Below are 19,865 nucleotides of genomic sequence, written 5' to 3'. Positions count from 1 at the left end.
CAGGTTCAATTCTTTCTTTTTTTTTTTTTTTTTTTTTTTTAAGTTTTGTTTTCAGCCTTTTTGCCTTTATTGATAGAGGAGGACAGTGGATAGAGTCGGAAAGGGGGAGAGAGAGTGGGGAGAGACATGCGGGAAATGGGCCACAGGCCGGACGCGAACCCGGGCCGCCCGCGCGCGAGGACTGAGCCTCAATACATGGGGTCGCGCGCACTGCCGCTGCGCCACCGGCGACCCCAGGTTCAATTCTTAAAAAGCGATCATCCTTTCAAAAACTTTGCCCACTGACCAATCAGATCTGTTTTATCAAGGAGTTCTGCGAGTTTATTCTGCTTTACTGATATCTGGAGTAACTGGAGCCTTTTGGTTGTGTTTATAAATGTTAAATTACGCTAATTTATGGCTTTGAATTACATGTTTGTATTCATCTAATTTGGTTCCATACCGTGATTTGTATTACCTTCAGGGCTGCAGTCAGAATATTTACCCTGATTTTACCCATGAATATTCCAAACTAGTTATATGTTATATTATTATTTTGATTGGTGAACACTTGTAAGTAAGACAGTGTGAAGGAAAGCATGAAATTAATAATAAGAATTCTAAATTCGAAAAAAAAAAAATTTAAAACTGTTATACTTGACACAAGAAAAAAATCAGTGAGACACACAAAGTAAGTAAATAAATGGTGGTTATAGTTCTCAGATCCAGATGCACTAAGATTAGGAAAGAGATACAAGCCTCAATTTGCCTTTTGTTTTCTTTTTCTGTCAGTTATTCCAGCTTTTTGGTGTGTTGATTTTAGTCTAAAGGAGGTTTTTAATGTATTCATATTTTTCTTTCTTTGTTTGCTCTGAGTTTTAAAATAAGGCGGTTGTGTCTTTCAGATAACCTAAAGATACTGTACCATGGGTGTGTTGAACTCTCCTTTGTAGTGTCGGCCCAAAATGTCAAAAGTAGGATGAGACATCATCTGTATGTGGACAGATTTCCAGGACATCAAATTCCCTTGGACTGCTCCTAGGTGATCATTATTAATCTGCTTAAGAGTGATCCTATACTTGGCAATATAAGACCTAGTAGAAGGTGTCATTTATGAAGAATAGGCCAAACAAAACTGCTCCCCTATCGGGCAGGATTTGAGTTCTGTGCAATACCCTAAAGAAAAACAGTTGTTGTTTTAAGTCTTTCTCACAATAAGCCATGTAGACTTTTGCACCAAAACCTGACCAAAAATAACATTAAAATGTTTTTGAAGACAAACGAACACTATGTTGTAAGTCTTAATGGCAAGGTAATGGGTTGGGGAAAAACATCGGTATAAGACAATTTGGGAAAAGTAGGCAAAGTTTAACTCTCCCTATTGCTCCAATTCCACCCCAAAAAAATCTGGCATTTTGAAGTTCCTTGAGGTGCATTTAAAGGAACTAAACAAATACTCTAGCCCGTTGGTGTCTGTGCGTTGAAAAAGGTCTGAAGACCCTTATGATTTAGGCAAGTTGTTCTGCTGATGTGTAAAAACGAAACAGTCTGGGAAAATGCACTTAGTTCCTTCAAGGGTATCCAGACCCTTGGGGAAAGTTCCTGGATGACATAAAGAATTCATTGTTGATTCACTTAATCTTTTTTTCATCTGCTTTTAACAAACTCTGGCCTTTAGGTTTAGGTGAGAGGTCTGAAAAAAATGCTGCACTTGACTACACGTCAAACTATAACATGAAAAACATTTTCTTGTTCCAGCCTGTTTTTATTCTATTTCCTTCTTCTTGCAATGCTGTAAGCGTCTATTTTTTTCTGCTAAACAAAGCCTTGGGCACAAGAGAATGTATTACGTCAATTGGTCCCCACAAATGTAGTTTAAAGCCTTTGTGTGTGTACCCCTCGGGATATCAACATATCTAAATATATACTGAAGCTTGAGGGCAAAAATAGCAAAATCACTTCCTCTTGTCTCTTTTCTTCCCCTGCTTCTTCTTTTTTACTCTCCTTTCCGAGCAGCTCCTAAAAGCTCTGTTTTGCTTCTAAGCTTTGCTAAAAAAGAGTTTCCACCACTCTGACGACCTCACACTCTCACTGTAGGCTGACGATTGCACAATTTCTTTCCATTTCCCGTCACAAAACCTTCAAGCAAGGCACTTATCCCCTGATGTGGTGTGATCACTTGCACTTTATTGGACCTCTTGAAGGTATGTGACGGCATGTTTGCAAGCTTGCATTTTGTACATGTGTTTGTTTGTCACCCCTTGTGCTCTGTTGTGTCTTTCCATCTGAATCGCGTTTTTATAGCAGGATGCCAGCTGCTTCCACTAACCCGCGACCCAGGAATGCAGTAAAGCAAATCTAACTGTGGTAAACGCCCTGCGTTGTCTAGGTTGGTAAGGAAAACCAACAACTAAACACTAACATTAGCTACAGCACATGAGCACCCATAGGTTGGTGTCTCTGAACCACACGCGTCACTCTGATGGTGTGGTTTTTAAAACCCAAGTAGAGGAATCTGCCTGTACTTAACCTCTACTGCATTGGTGAACACTGGTCAACCTGATTTTTTATTTCTTTTCCTCTGTTTCTATTAGTGCAAAGTTCCAGGAAGTACCTGTCTGGTACTTTTCCTGGTAACACTTTGGTTTGAGTTCTAAGTGAACTGATTGTGTTGTAGTTAGGTCCAGTTGTCTTTGCTGAACATTTACAAAAAACTAAAAGTTTAGTAAGCTGACACATTTGTATTCTAAACTAAAGGTACATGACCGGAGTCATTTAAGTAACTTTGTTGTGAGTAAACAATTATTTATCTTATGTTTGCTGCATGAACAGCTCAAGTCAAAGTCTTTTGTCTTTGTGTATTTTGCTGCATAAATAAAAGTTATTTTGCAAAAGGGGAAGTCAGTTACAAAAGTAACATCTGTCACAAATGCATCAAAGATTCCTGGTTGTAGAACATATCAAAGAGTGTTAGTCGACAGTATTTAATTACACATTAGTAACACATTGTCATTGGTCTCGGCTCGTCCTTGTGGTTATGCCTTCTACATAGATGAATCCCTTTTGTTTAAATAATGGGGCAATACTGTAGTAGGCAACAATGTTAGTTTGTTAATAATGTAAGCTTTCATGAAACGCTTGGCACGGTGGAACAACAGTAACTCCTTTCTAAGGAGGGCACACAGTCTGGTGTGAGAACCTTCTCTGCTCAGATAACAAGAAGTAGAAGTGTACCCGTGCACGATGCAGGCAAGGCCATACAGAGAAACTGGTGCCGGATGACGCACCAACATCCAAATCTTAGAAGTTCAAATGAGGAGGGCAGACGGACAGCATTTTTCCACTACTCTTACAAGTTCAATAAAAGAGGAATGTGCATTGTCTTTGGTGATTGGACTCCAGTCTGATGTGTTAGTGGAGCTGAGGAACAGTGAGGATGGCAGCAGGAAAGTATTCCCCCTTGATGGAGTCTGGACACTGGTGTTGGTGGTGAAGGAAGGACGCAGAAGAAACTGAACCTGGACACTGTTTAGATGGATTGGAGGTGACTGGGGTGGAGGAGGGTCACAGTGATCACATTGAAAAGACAACCTGACTTCTGAAGACAGAGAGAGAGACCCGACCCTTGACGCACAAGGTCTCTGGCCTTGTCTTGCTGCCTCTGGTCAACCTTTCATGCACATTGTTATATATAAATCAGATAACACTGGTACTGTTTTATTCATACTTCTTTCAGTAAGTTCTTCAACTGCTTTATGGTGTACAAATCAAAGTACTACTTTAATAAAGTTAAACAGACTAGAGTGACAGCAGGGGGGTTGTCTGTTGTGGGATGGGAACAGTGTTTTGTTCATGTTAATGTGTGTGTAGTTTGCTCAGACTCAATGAGAGTGAAGTCTCATAATAATCAGCTGATCCCTGCAGGTGGAAGACAAAGGGAGAGGGAGGGTCGTGAATGAATGAATGAGTGTGACGACACACTCTCCCAGCTTGAACGTTCACTCAGCTTCATAACATGACAGAAAGTTCCCGGCTTTGGCCGTGTCTCGGTTAGAGTGTGACATTGATGTGACGCTAATCGGAGAATCTGGCCTCAAGGGAGCAGATACTGGCTGAAGTGGAAAGCAAAGTACACAGTGCTTTAACAATTTCTGAGCATGTAATATGTAAAAAACGATTCAAACGAAAAGTTGACTGATACCTGAAATCTTAAAGATGTCGCACCTTTCTTCAACTTTCTTTTGTAACGATGGTACTGCAGGAGTTTTCTGCACAATGGCAGAGGACAGATGGACGTTTTAGGGCTGGTGTTAACAACTCAGGGACTGAACTTTGAGATCTTCACGTTTTTTTTTTTTTTTTAAATGAATGCATTCATTTTGATTAGCCCTCATATGTGTATAGAAGACTTAGACACTATGAGAACTATCAATGAAAATTCATTATCTTGTGTGCAGCAGGCGTGTCACTCACTTAGACTCTAACACTGGGGAGTTTGTGGCTGTAACCAGGGGATCAATATCAAATTATGAATAAATGTAAATTGTCTGCTCTTTTAGAACAGGGGCATTTTCCTTCTAATCACAGTAATGATGTGAAAACAGCCGATCAGTTCTGGCCTTGACCGAAACAAGGTGCTTTTGATTCCAAGAGAATAACGAGACCTTACATACACTAGATACTGGAACCGTATGTTTAAAATAACATTTTTGCTCTGTTGTTTATCACGTCTGTTTTTCAGATGTACTATAAGATTTGATTTTTTGTTAGTAGTCCCTCCTCTTGAAATGTAACTTTCACATCATACAGCCATGTTACATATCACATGCATTATTTTGGGTAGTTTCTCTCGAGGCTGTGATTAACTGGATTTAAAGGAGCATTTTGTTGGTTGGCTTTAAGTGTGAGGATGCATTAACAACTTTGAATAATAAAGATTCCGTTCGTTTTAAAAGGGTCCTTGCACTTTGTTGCTGCTCGGACCTTAATGGTCAGGAAGAAAAGATAATTACCTTTGATGGTGTTTGATCTCACACTGGCTGACCTGCACTCGTAACCTGAGGACCAGAGCACTTTTATTAGCAAACACACACACACACACACACACACACACACACACACACACACACACACACACACACACACACACACACACACCAGCCAATGCTGATGAAAGATTCATAGATTCATGTTGAAAAGATGATAAAGGCATATTCCCTTCTGCTCCACTTACCCCTGTGGACAAATTCTGCCTACCAACCAGCACACACACACACACACACACACACACACACACACACACACACATGCTGGCACTTACACACACACTGACACGCCAACCATGGGCCTGTTAAGAGGAAAGAGAGCCTCTGATGCACACAGCTGCGGGGTACTTACTCACCCCTAACCTTCCAAGACATTGGCACACACACACACACACACACACACACACACACACACACACACACACACACACACACACACACACACACACACATCTTTGCTGTCAAGAGACTGATGTTGCAGACTGCTTTCTAGGCTGTCTGGCAGACTCTGTAAATGTGTGTTTACAAGTATGTCTTTATTTGTGAGTGCATGAAACATCTTTATTTTAACTCTTCCTTGCAGCAGAATACCCATAAGAGCAGGAAAAAACTGGTTTCGGTCAGGTGTGTCATGATCAGGGTCGAGTTATTGGCTGGAGGGCAAATAGAAAAAAAAGAGTTTTATATTTTCTATTATTATCATATCCATGTTTCAGTCTGTTGGAAAAATAGTAATAACAATAGAAAGAAGCAAGTTTAATGTATAGTTTCAAAAATGAAAACTGTACACCTGCAATTAGAATTATTCCACCTTTCATTTGGCACTCACACTGATTTGGTGGCAAATGTATGTTTTATTCAATTAATATATTCAATAATCACAATTATTGGAATGAATCAAATCAATCAATAAGCCTAATATCTCTGTGTCCCCTGAAAGGTGAACATCTGAGGATGTGTCCCCAGGGTCCGACCTGCTGCACCAGCACCATGGAGGAGAACCTGGCCGGTCTGAGTGGCCGAGAGACCGAGGGACTGATTAGAGAGGCCGGCAGGTCGCTGCAGGCAGCCTTCAACGCTCTCCACAGGAGCTTTGACAGTAAGTACAGCGTGTGTGTGTGCGTGCGTGTGTGTGTGTGTTTGTGTGTGTTTGCAGTATATGCTCATTACTGGCTGATCTCAATACCAAAGCTTGAGCGCTGAAGCCCAGAGGAGTTTGACATTTGTACACTGCGTTTGTGAATTTGTGTTCGGTACAAGCTCTGGCTGTGCTCTGCGCTCAATCCTGCAGCTTCAAAAGTGACGATGTATGCACAAGTGTGTGTGTGTGTGTGTGTGTGTGTGTGTGGCAGGATGTGTATGTGTCCTGTGCGTCAAGGGGACCCCTGACTGGGTGTTATAATGAGAGCGGAGTCAGCCAGACACAATGAAACATGATAAGCCGATCCCCTGATCTCAAAAGGACACACACACACACACACACCCACACACACACACACACACACACACACACACACACACACACACACACACACACACCCACACACACACACACACACACACGCGCGCACACACAAACAGAGGGGTGTCCCCCGAGGCAGTGACTGGTTCAGCTAATGAGCAGTTGACCCACTGAGGAGCCGAGTCTGCAGATCACTGCACGTCAGAGAAAAAGAGGGATGGAAGGAGGAAGAAAAGAAAAACAGACTGAGAAGTACCACAGCTAACATTTGGAAGATAAACAAACGTGGCAGAAGATAGAAATATGTCATTAGTTGGGGGGGGGGAAACAAAAAATCGAGGTTAGAAATAAATAGGAGGAGGAGGTGGAGGAGGGAATTATTAGTTTGAAGGCAGCAGGCCACCTCAGTAGCATTAATGTGGCCGTCCATCTGGTTGTGGTTAGAACGTGCTGGCACCGGTCCACATCCTTTGAAGCACCAGACCAGTTTACTGCAGCAACAGCGAGCTGACTCCCTTATTCTTTCCATTTGACCTCTCTATTGCCGAGTATCCATCTGGACTGCAAAGATAATGTCAAAGAAAGTTACTGTATGCTAAATGAATGCAAAACACATGTGCTTATCAGCTGGACTGTAACAACAGCAAATCAGGGTATTCTCTGCTGTTCCAATCGTTTCATTGATTAGGACAATCCTGATTCTTCATCCTTAACTACAAAGAGGGGAGAGGGGTTTGGCTCTTAGTTTTGGTTTTTAATCACACACGTGCATGATACATTTGTCTAAAATACAAACTGTCTAAAAAGCTACTCTTCTTACGGCTGTGCAATAATGAAATGCAATGACTCGCTCGATCTCCATGAAATAAGACAGCATTCAGACAGTGAATTTGTTGTTTCAGCAGGCTAACTGGTCGCTTTTAGACAAGGCTTTAATTGTTAATTGCGAACGATCAGCTTAGAATTTTGTTGCCAAGTGGCCCAAAAAAACTGATTTTGTTGTGAAATATTAGTTTTCTTTTATGTTTTTTTTTAAATAAAGTTAGACATTTCTTGTAATTCACAAAGGAGGTAAAACTCAACTATTCACCCGTGTTGTCTAATTTGTCTCATGTCTCCTTCTTTTGCTCTTTTGCCTGTCATTTCCTCTTCTTTTTCCTCTCTCCTCCTCTCAGCTTATTTCACTGAGCTGCACAGTCTTTCTGAGCGCTCCCTGCAGGAGGCGCTGTCTCCACTCGGCCCGCTGTACTCCCAGAACACTCGACTTTATGGAGATCTCTACTACGACCTGAAACAGTACTACAGGGGCTCTGCTCTCAACTTGGATGAAACCCTGACTGAGTTCTGGTCCCGCCTCTTGGAGCGTACCTTTAAAATCACAGCGCCAACAGATGTGAGTAAAAGCACAATTTTTAACAACAAAACTGTTTAAGGAAAGATTGGCGTGCAGAGTGATGCAAATCACAATCTTAATAAATCTAAGCACCATTTGGATTGAAGTTTGACAACGCTCAAAGACTATTTATAAAAAAAAGACATAGCCAAAATGAAGTCAACCAATGGCTTTTGGACTTCCTCCTTTAAATTAAAGGTGTGGCATCTTTTCTTTTACCATCTCAGTTTATTGTCAGGAGAAGAGGGCGGGGAAAGAAAGAGGTTATTAGCCGAAGCAACTGTTGGTTTAAAAGGCTCATCCGAACTTCAGTAACAGTGATTTTGATTGGAAACTTTGTGCCACATGTAAACATTATGTTCTGTAATCAAATTACCGTAACTGAATACTGGAGATGGCATTTTTCCAGTCGTCTTGGCAAGAACTTTTCAATCACAAGGAAGCCACACCCAAACAAACTGTCTTGACATTTATTTGATTTTGGATAGAACCGTAATAAATATAATAAACATCCTGCGGTTTTTACAAAAAGCTTCTTCGTACTGACTTTCTAAATGTGGTGAAACTATAGTTTAAGTATTTCGAGAACGAGATCGATTTCTCATTTTTAGATAAAAAACCGTTGCCACTTTTTTTTTGTATCTATTATTGTTCTTAAATGCAACACCAGAGTTGACCTTTTTTTGGCTTGAAGAAAGGGCATTTTTTTATTGCATAATTCTTTTTTTCAGATAGGTAAGCTAAAAACAGACAGGAAACATAGGGAGTTGAAAGTGTGTGATGACATGCACTGAATTCCAACAGACCAAGAGTCGAACCAGCGACCAGTTGGTCAAGGGCTGAAACCAGCAGAGCCGAAAACATCCAATCTAATACATGTGTTTGGGAGGGGATCCTGGCTTGGGTTCTTGTGGCATATTGACCATACAATATTTTTTACATATCTGACAAAAATTGCCACAAATGTGCTTATTTGGAAGAGCAGGTGCTTCAGACTTCTTCAGACTGGTCGGCCTGTTTGGTGCATGTCATCCCCCGCTCTCTCTCCCCACATTTGCTGTTTCTAAAGCTTTCTTATCTAGTAGAGACATATATAACATACCATTTATTGTCCTGGCTCATCTTCATCTTGCAGGTTAGCCTGTCAGAGGACTACCTTGAATGTGTTGCTAAGCAACAGGAGACGCTGCGGCCTTTTGGAGAAGTCCCCCGGGACATGAAGGTGAAGGTGATCCGGGCTTTTGTCACTGCCAGGTCGTTTGTCCAGGGGTTGGTCATCAGCGGAGAGGTGGTCAGGAAGGTTTCACAGGTGAGTGTGTGTGTGTGTGTGTGTGGGTGCGTGTGCGTATCTGTAAGTGTGTGTGTGCCTACATAAGTCGTAAAAAGAGCCACAAACAGGCAGACATGGACTGACATGATGAGCTGGTGTGAGAAAAACTGAGCGTTCAATTGCCAGTTTGTTTCTTGGTGAGAAAAAATAGTGTTGATGTGTTTGGCTGTGTGTGTGTGTGTGTGTGTGACTCTGTGTGTGTATGTGTTGCTCTTTGTGTGTGTGTCTGTGTCTGTGTGTGTGACTGTACTGGGCTGAATCCCAGGAAAGCAGATCTGATAGATGCGTGGTCGTCACACCCTAACTGTCACAGAAAATGTCTCCACCCTTAAAAATGAAAAACACAAAGACCTTAAAAAATGAAGAGTCTCACTCCTCCATCAGAACAAAGAGCTCATTTGGGTGCGATGACAGCAATGTTGTCGATGATGTGTGTGAAGATGTTTTTTCAGCTCTCAGTGCAGTTTTTCAACACTCAGACACCCCGAGTGTTTGATGTGACATTTGGATTGGCTGTTGTTGGATGTTCGCAAAGCTTACATCATCAAAATAAAAACGAACATATTTCCTGATTCAATGTTTATGGATTGAATATGTCAAGAGATGCACAGTATTGATTATCTGTCTTTGTACTGATATTTACCAACTCATACTTGCTGACGCTGACAATGACTTTGCACAAATTTGTTTGCTCTAATGTATCGAGTCTTTCATGTAGTCAAATCTCCAATCAATTTCTCTTCTCTTATTATGATGACACAGATAGAGATGATGTAAAATGCAGCAATCCATCCACATCAAAACATCCTTTTGTAAACAGTCATTTTGCACAACTTCACCTCAACACAGACTGTTTGGATAATATCTGCTGCTTCAGTGGGCCAATCGTAGGTCACACTAAATCTATCTATCGATCTATCGATCTATCTATATATCTATCTATCTATCTATCTATCATCTGTGTGAGAGGGAGTGTACAAAGGGAGTCTTGATGCGCTCGCTCTCTCTCTCTCTCTCTCTCTCTCTCTCTCTCTATATATATATATATATATATATATATATATATATACCGGTATATATATATATATATATATGCTTCAAGTGCTTCACCTTTGTTCTAGTTTAGTATGGATTATACCTTCAAAGATCCTGTGAGGAACTTTCAGTTCCTTCGTCATTAAAAATAACTTTACAGAAATGATCAATCTGTATCCTGATGGTTTTGCTCATCAGCGCCATCAGTATGAACTTCCATCTAATTCATAACCATAAATTACTAAAACACAATCAGCAACACCCATCAGTTGAACTGCTGGATTTCTTAGCTTACTTACATGCCAGTTCAGCAGCTTTCTGGACCTGACATGAACAGAGATATTTCATCTATATCTATTTGACAGTTATCGATACAGCTGACTGTCTTGCAAAATGCTTTGATGTCTGAAAGTTTGTCCATGTAGATTTTCTTACAGTCCCAGGTATCCATCAGCTTCTACTCATCTCAGTAAATTCTAACTAACTTCAGAAGTATAATATATGACAGAGATTTCAGGTCCGAATTAATTTTTCAAACTTAAATTAGTGATATAAAAAAAAAACGTTTTTTCAAAGCCTCCAAGTTGGAGCCCCGAACTGAAGAGCGCCAGAAGGATGAATGACCAGAATATATTTCAACACCCATGCAGCACTCCATGCATCTGCTTTTTTTTTTACATTAGTGATATTTAACTATTGTACCAGTATTTGGTATAGTATAATCTATGCATACACAATTTAGCGCTGATGCAAGAATTATTTACCGTAAATTCCGTACTATTGAGCGCACCTGGATATAAGCCGCACCGGCTAAAAATAAGTAAATAAATGTATTTGTACATATATAAGCCGCACTTGATTATAAGCCGCAGGTGTCCACGCTATAACAAGAGCTATTTACACAGACGTAGGCTACCGGTAACATCCGCAAATACTGTAGCGTCTGTACGGACGTTAAAGGACGACGAGAGCGTTCAAATAATAACTTAATAACCCGATCACTGTCGGCCGTGACCACGCCGTTTACAGCAGAGAGCAACACATAACTTGCCGTAACAATCCAACTCTCTCCTCCAGCGTTCTCTCATACAGCCACTCAACACGTTCTCGCTGGTGCATTCACTGACTCTCCACATAATCGGAATTATGAACACATTATCAACTACTGACTTTACAACATGAACCGTTACAATACGAAGCCTAGCCGACGGTGTCTGTAACACGGCTGATGAAAAAGATGACCGTAATATATTTCACAAGAAAAAGTCCATCCATTCACTGCCTCTGAATGACTTCATTACTCACTTCCTCAGTCTCTGTTGTCGCTGTCAGTGTCATCTTAACGTGCAGCAGCTCTGTTAGCTTCTTTGACAGCCAGGTCGATCGCCTTTAACTTGAAAGCTGCATCATATGTATTTCTCCGTGTGTTTTCCATGATGAGGGTGCGTGCATGAAGCGCAAAATGACTGATATTAAGATCCGACGTGACGAAGTCAAATGTTTTTGCGGCAGAAGCTCATTGTCCCCCATAAAAAATCCATGCATTAGCCGCACCGGAGTAGAAGCCGCAGTGCTCGAAGTGTGAGAAAAAAGTAGCGGCTTATAGTCCGGAATTTACGGTATAATGACTGAAGCTACTTTTAAGACTCTTTGGACTGATTTTCGTGTGTGAGAAAACATTCAAATATCTAAAAGTGTCAAATTAAAAACTGAATATAGTCTGTAGAATTGTATTTTTAATCAGGCACATTCAGGGACTATCTGCCCTCGTTTGGAGCTGGTGTTCAGTTTCACTCTGTTACTTCTGTGCAGGGTTAAAAAAAAAAAAAAAAAAAAAAGAAACTCCACTGTGGAACTGGACACCTTTCATGACTAGCCTTCATAATCAGAGGCTGACTGTGTAACAGAAACCGTGTACTGTATAAAGACTGACAAGGAGGGCATCATTGCTTTCTTATCAGGTTAAGTCCCTTACTATGTAGCAACACTGCCCTCTGCTGTTTCTTTTGTGTCTATTTGTTCTCTGTTAAGGCTGGCCCTAACAAGATTAACAAAACGGAGAGAGGACAAAACAGCCATTTCAAGACATAAAGCATTGCATTAAAATAGGAACTAGAGCATGCGTATTAACAGTCATCATTCAGGAAACGACTCAAATAAAGGGAATGTCGTTCTTGTCCTTCTCTCCCTGAGGTTTGTGATGCTAACTGACCAGTTGTACCTCTCCAGGTTTCTCTGAGTCCGGAGTGTGTGAAGTCCCTGATGAAGCTGGTTTACTGCCCTCACTGTCGGGGTATGGCCTCCGTCAAACCCTGCTCTGCCTACTGTTCCAACGTCATGAAGGGCTGCCTGGCCAACCAAGCAGACCTGGACCCAGAGTGGCAGAACCTCATCGGTAAAATTCAGAACATTAAGTAGAGCAACGTTAGTTGAAGATGGAAATTATCCAGAGTTTATGATCAGGCTGAATCGATTATATTGTATGATCAGTTCACATGTTCATTGAATGTATCAGGCTGTTTTTCTTGTTTCCACTGCAACGTTACAAAACATGAAGTTTAGATAAAAATGTTAAAGCAGATGAAAAGGCTCAAACACAAAACCAAGGATGCATAAAGATGCTCACTCAATTGTTCACCACAATTCGGTGATTTTTTTTTTACCACTTTAATGTATTTTCATGACTACGTCTGATAATGTGAAAAGGCGCTCTTAGTTTGAAAAGTTTAGGTTGCTTAAATGGCTAAAGAATTAACTTAAAAGCTCCTCTTCTCTTCTGTTTCAGACACCATGATCCAGGTGGCCTCTAGTTTCAGCACAGAGCCCAGCCTGGATGTGGTTCTGTCCTCTATCCCTGCTCGGATCTATGAGGCCGTTCACTTCTTGCAGGAAAATTTGGAAACAGTCACAGCTAAAGTAAGATGTCTCACTTATTCTTCACAACATTTTAGCCCCAGGTAGATACCATTATGTGCTTATATCTGCTGCCCTGTATCTGTGTAATTAGAGAAAGATACACAGATGAAGTAAATGTCCTGAGGCCCGGCTGGTGTTCATAGGCTTAACTTCTCACAAATAACTTTTCTTTTTTTATAGATGTGGTAGTTTTATGGATGTATCCTTGAATGAGGCGTGGCAGCATTACTGAGCAGCTAGCCTCCAATAATATTTATACTGACATATAAATCAATGGCGTTTTATTGGACAGGCAGAAAGTGCAGCTATGAACAATCTTGGCCTTGTTTTAATGCCAACCAGTTCTATTTTTTTCCTTTGAATAAAATTAATTTTCAAGGTCAGTTAATGTCCCTTTGCATTAACATGAACATATAACTCCAAGTTTTATAATAAGCCCCTCATTACCGCACAGGCAGCCTCACGTTTTGTAACACTATTATGAGTATCTGGCGACATCTAGTGGAGGTTCTTCTTCTTGCACATTTTGCAGTACAGACTTACCGGTCCTTTATTGATTTGATTGGTGAATGTGTTTTACAATAAAATACATTTAAACAAAAACTGATTAAACAATCCTCCAAACCTGTAAAGAATAACAAATGCTATCAAAATGTGATTGTTTTTAAATACCACTAATGAAGATGTGAGTGCTAGACATACTCCTGGTAATACCTTCTATTTCTTCTGTTTATATTTTCAGGTTTATCAGACATGTGGAAATCCAGGTGAGACAGGAACAGGAAGTCCTGCCCTTCATGAGCAGAAGAAGAAGAGCGGCTCCCTGACCGCATCGGAGTACAAACCCTCTCCAACCGCTGGCCTCAGACTGGAGATGCAGGTGTGTTGATAACACTAACATAACGTGTGTGCATGTTTGAACACTGTCTTAGTGGAGATTTTATTCAGGAAACTGTGATATTTATTAACAAGCATTCAGTTCTTCATTGAACAAGTTCTCTTCTGATACGATCTAAGAACACATCGGCTAATGCCCGATGAAGACTTGGCCTGAGAGGGGAGAGAGCCGAAGTTTTCAGGTGTAAGCCGTGTTCAGCAGTAAATGCATTCCAGCCAAGACTTCCCTCTCTGTGCGCTGCCGCCATTAACAGTCTGACGAGAAGCTTGAACATCAAGATTGGAGAATTTTTTATCCAAGACTGTTACCTGGACTTGCAGGAAAATACTGGTTTAAAGACATTAAAACTGGATGATCGCTAAATTTGCAAATTGTATTTAATTCTGTCTCTCATTACACAGTCTGTTTACTTGCACAAACGCTTGACAAAACTCAACACAATACAAACAGAAACCAGAAAACTTCAGACATTGAAATCTACTCATGCACCTACAGATTCTGCACACAATTCTCAATCTGCAGCCATAGGATTGTGGTTAGTTTTTTATCAGCTATATGAAGGATTTTTTTTCGTGTTTTAAGGTTACTATTTGATATCATGTGAGAGGAGAGGGAAAGGTTAATGTGATTGTAGCACATTTTTAATATGAAAAGATGGGCTAATCTAAAACACACGTTACATTTGAATGCTTACATCAATGGATGGGATTACAAAATGTAGGATTGGCACTCATTATGTCACGTTAACTGTTTTAAGGCTGTAAACGATTTGAGAACAATTGAAATGTAATTTTTAACCCATGATGTCTTGTTTTGGATAGTGGACGCCAAAACTAGAATAAGTTGTGTGACTCAGCTGTTGTTGTTCTGGTGTCCTCAGGTGTCAGATCTGTCCAGCAAGCTGAGGGAGATGAGGCAGTACTGGATCCAGCTCCCTGTGGCACTTTGCAGCAAGATGGCAGCAGGAGGCGGCGGACAGGATAAATGCTGGAACGGCATAACTAAAGCCAGGTGAGCAAGAGGCCGGCCCCTGGTTAGTGTTGCTTTCACTGACAAGCTTGTAATATTCCATACATTAATGATAGGATACGTCCTTTCTGGCCCTGGTTGCAGGGGTGTTTCTGCTTTTTACAGCAAGCTCGCCACAAGCTCAAAGCAGCAAATAGAGAAAGGCAGCCATTCAAATGTGTGGTGAACCTTAGAGTTTCCAGTTCACCTGACTGATTTTAGGCTGTTGTTGAATCACTCCAAAATATGATCATTTTCCAGCGACCATTCACCTTTTCGATCCTCTAACAAAAGAATGTGACTGTAGAGCTCTGAATAAAACACGTTCAAGGTCTGGGATTCTTCAGATAATACATCAGACAATAGATCAGTCAGCTGGCATCTAATCGGTACAAGTACCTCTTGTTGTTGAGGGCCATTTGTATCCTTTGCGTCCGACAAAAGAAGCGATTTCAGAGAAGCTATTCCTCGTCTGACAAATTCAAAAGACCTGCGCATGGTAATGTATTCCAAGGTGCTGACTTTTCCTCTATGTACAGCGTTGCAGAAGCCCTTAGAGATCCACATCCTGCAACACAAGCATTCACCGGCACACAATCACACAACCATGCACATTGTCTCAGCCTGAAGCTACGTGGAAATGGATTATAGAACAATTTGATGCCACATTCACGTGTCGTCATGTTTTCTCCCTCTCTGCACACACCTCGCATGCTTTAAAGTAGTTGGATTACAGTGGACTGATGAGATTTGTGCTCAGCAGAACATTTGGAATAAATGACAGTCTAAAGGCATGAAGTCTAGATTTTTTCTGCATGTGTGTGTCTTTGTGGGTGCGTGTATGAGAAAGGCTGTGAAATATGGATGAACTGCTGACCGTGTGTGACAGATAAAGGAAATATGAAATTTGCAAAGGGCAGAAAGTGAATTTAAACCATTTGAATCTCTTCAGCGACCTCTTGTGCCTGTCTTTGGATGTCAATAACTGTCACCCAAAACAACATAAATCCCCTCAGACACATTTGGAAATGGTTTAGACACTTTTTTTGCACCACTTTGTGCTCCCCGGTTCATGTGACACAGGTTTTACTTGATGTAATCACTCATCCCATTCACTCTGGCAAGTAATAGGGAAACACACCATGGACACTTTCGGAGCAACTATAGCTCAGTTGGTAGAGTCGGTTGTCTTTTAAACAGAAGTCAAGGGTTCGATTCCCAGCTCCTGCAGCCACATGTCCAAAGTGTCCTTGTTCAAGACACAGACATGTGAATTGGGTTACTTTTGAAGACATTTTCCATATCTGTCTGACTCAGATTGTTTGAATGATACCCCCCAATCAAACTGTCAAAGGTCCAGTTGCATCATGGATAACATAGTTTGGCGGTTACAGAATAGAAAGAAGGATGGCTTCTTGAGAATAAAAACAGGTTTCAGGAGTGCAAAACTGTTGGTGTACACTTGTCAGCGAGGGTCCTCATAAGTGCTGGAAAAAAAGTGTGTGTGTTTTTGTTTGCTCCTTTCTGCTGACCGGGCACTGTCAGCACAAAATGCAACATCCAATTTACAAGATTGAGCACAGCTGTGCACACTCACAGAGTCAATACATACATGTGTTGTGAAGTCAACAAATAGAACTTTAAAAAATATACGCATGGCACAGATCGCCTCCTGTATACAAACAATGAAGAGTTAGTACATTTTTGAGTGCTTTAGGAAGAAAAAAAAACTGATTCGACTTTTAACTGCCGATAAAGTTGTTTCTGTTTTGAGTCAGTCCTCTTTTGTCTCCTCTCTTCTCCAATAAGGTATCTTCCTGAGGTGATGGGGGATGGCTTGGCCAACCAAATCAACAACCCAGAGGTGGAGCTTGACATCACGAAGCCAGACATGATCATCCGGCAGCAGATCATGCAGTTGAAAATCATGAGCAACAGACTGAAAAATGCTCTGGAGGGCAACGATGTGGACTTCCAGGATGCAAGTGGGTCTCTTTATAGTGTTTCAAAATGTACTCTCCTGTGTTAATAAGTCAGACATGAAACACTCGCATGCACGATGTGTACCACTTCATGAAGTTATTCATTGGTCGATCATTAATTGGACAAAACACCCGAAACTCATGACTGATAAACTTAATGGTTAAAAAAAAACCAGCACTTTTTTTTCATACGTTTTTATCCCAGTGTCGAACTTCTGGTGTACTCTCTTATTTAGAAACTTTCTATACATAGAAGCCTGAAATATACACATGCACAAACAGGACTTGTAGACATGCATTAATGGAGAGATGGCAGAGTGGGGCTGCTATATTTGGAGTTCACCCAAGCTTTTAGGGGGTATGTGCCTTGCTCAAGGGCACTTTGGTATTACTCTATAATTTGTTTTTAAGTAGCATCATTCATACAAGTAAATAAGTCTGTAATGCTGTATAATGAAGTAAAAAATAAGAAGAAGCAAAACAGGCCAAAAAAAAAGGTATTAAACAAAACCTGCACCAAATAGCAGGAATATGTGAGAAACAATAACTGACTGGTGTTAAAAAGTAAAAAAGGAAAACAAAGTGATGTTGATGAAAATGCTCAGACATATTCAACAGGTCCAGAGTTTGGGTGTGAAGTCAAAAAAGTTAAATATACATGTTTTGGTTTCTCCTCCACAGGCGACGACATCAGCGGCTCAGGAAGCGGGATGTGCGTGGGTGGTCAGTGTCCTCGGGGCAGACCGGGATTGTACGCCCTCTCTCCTGACAACAATCGAGTCCGTGCCACAGCAACGTCTCAAACCCGCCTCAGCGGTCTCCTACTCCTGCTCCCATTGGCCATCCTGCTGCTTCAGCGATGATGGACCGCCGTGGCCTCCAATCAGACTCTGCAGTTTAAAGTTGGGACGCACTTTGGGATGAACAACAAGGCGTTTGTTGTTTGTTTTTCTTTTTTGGGGCGGTGGGGGGGAGACTGGAACTTTACTTTGCCAAAAAAAAGAAAAAAGACTTATGAAGGAACATCTCCTTTGACCAAGAGCGGCAAACATTGACAGTGACGATGTTCTTTGTTTTGTCGTAGTTTGAGTGTTCAGTTTGTGAGCTGGTTTCAATGGATGCTTGGATAACGATGGTTGAAAGAAGACATGGATGAAGAAGAGGAAAAACATCACGAAGGATGACGAAGAGAATGATGGAGATATTGATAATGATTTACTGACACTCTTATCAGGTTCTCTGAGCTCAAGTTGCCAGTCAGGAGGCGGAAAAAGCTCCGGAATCAAATGTTTAGTTCTGATATGTGGTGCGTTCAACAAGGCTTTTTTTTATTTCTCTTCTTTTACTCAAGTCGCAGATCGTCTACTTTAACTCAAAATGTGTACGTTGTAAATGTTTGTGTACATTAGCAAAAAGACTGGCACCATATTGAGCCATGAATGTACAGTATAATACTAATATCGGCAATGAATCGCCCCATTCTCTGTGATGTCGTCGTCCAGATGTTTTTTGGTGTGTGTTGGCATAAACAGTGCATTACATTCAGTAGGATTTGTTTGAAATGTATCCGATACATCATCACTCTCCTGATACGATGTGAGATGTTGTGATTGACTCACGTTTATGGTTTACCCAACCATTTCAAAAGACAAATCACCATTTCGAAAAGACAAATTATGAATCAAATCACCTCCTTTTTTAAAAAAAAAAAAAAAAAAAAAGGAATAAGCGTCTCATCAAGTGCAGAACAGCAAGCAGCTTCCTGAAGAACCCTTCAATGAAGATTTCCCTGACACTTTAGGATGCAAAACCATAAAAACTCTCCACGTGGAAAATTTGATGACACAGTAATACCAGTAAGGAGTCCTTGTTGAACGCACACCTGCGTTAGGTCAGTGAAATGAAGGCTTAGAAGCGTCACCGAGGCGGATATACAGCAGGTCAAACCAAAGCACTTACTACACTGTACACTTCTTTTTTTCTGACAGTAAAAATCGCCTGAAGTAATTTTACATTTCCGGTTCAGTAAACACATAATGTTGAAAGACAACAGAAGCTCTCAGTTCAAATGCTCTTGAACATACAGTACAAGATGTTTGCAGAGTATACACTCGCCTGGTGAAATCTCTTCATCTCAGCATGCCTTTCTTTCAGTCTACTCTATGATACTGCTACAGATGAGAGTCCTGATTCACACAGGACTCCTGCACATACACACATTGACATAAAGGGGTTGTGTATTACGCTGATTTTTTTTAAAATTCATCTGTGTATATAATCACACATTTCTCTCATTAAACTCTGTTGATTGTTGCAGTGGAATCTTCCTGTTTGATTTAGTTCTTGGCATCCAGATCTGAAGCAGCACATATCAACGTAAGAGTGCACTGGTTGTTTTAAATGTAAAAGAGAGTTTCAGAAACTAACTGAGGATACTGATTCAGAGACAAACTGGTGTTAATCAGGAAGGGATGGATGATGGAAATCATAAGTGGTTCCCAACTGGATGAATAATTATACATTTGTTGATCGTTTCACTTTGGTTCAATGACAGAAAACCTGCAGAACAGATGAGATCGTATTCGCTCTTAGAGTTACATGGATGAATAGATGAAGGATGGATAAATGCAAGCAATGATGAGATCAAACGTATTACCATGCTAACTTTTAGCTTGAAGCTACGTTGCAGAGAGTCCCGGATATGGCTTTAGACTTTCATAGTATTGTTTAGAAATCCGCCACTCGCCCTGACTAACTCTGTCTTCCTCTGCAATTCACTCCCTGGTTTGTTTGTTTTTTACTGCTGGACACTCAGAA

At 40.9% G+C, this 19,865-nt stretch overlaps 1 protein-coding gene across 1 annotated transcript in view; it reads left to right on the top strand.

Annotated features, from left to right (window-relative positions):
- LOC306827815 (glypican-1-like) overlaps positions 1-19,364 on the top strand; it is a 41,649-nt gene extending 22,285 nt beyond the window's left edge. The window contains exons 2-10 of the mRNA XM_079349877.1: positions 5,965-6,123; positions 7,662-7,879; positions 9,015-9,188; positions 12,474-12,639; positions 13,030-13,160; positions 13,903-14,040; positions 14,939-15,069; positions 16,876-17,051; positions 17,730-19,364. Of these exons, the coding sequence (XP_079206003.1) occupies positions 5,965-6,123; positions 7,662-7,879; positions 9,015-9,188; positions 12,474-12,639; positions 13,030-13,160; positions 13,903-14,040; positions 14,939-15,069; positions 16,876-17,051; positions 17,730-17,911 (1,475 nt within the window). The 3' untranslated portion in view covers positions 17,912-19,364. The remainder of the gene's footprint in view (positions 1-5,964; positions 6,124-7,661; positions 7,880-9,014; positions 9,189-12,473; positions 12,640-13,029; positions 13,161-13,902; positions 14,041-14,938; positions 15,070-16,875; positions 17,052-17,729) is intronic.
- The last annotated feature ends 501 nt before the right edge of the window (positions 19,365-19,865 follow it).

The sequence above is a fragment of the Symphodus melops genome (assembly GCF_947650265.1).
Source record: "Symphodus melops genome assembly, chromosome: 8".
NCBI lineage: Eukaryota > Metazoa > Chordata > Actinopteri > Labriformes > Labridae > Symphodus > Symphodus melops.
The sequence above is the reverse complement of the archived record's forward strand: the minus strand, read 5'-3'. Positions and strand labels throughout refer to the sequence as shown.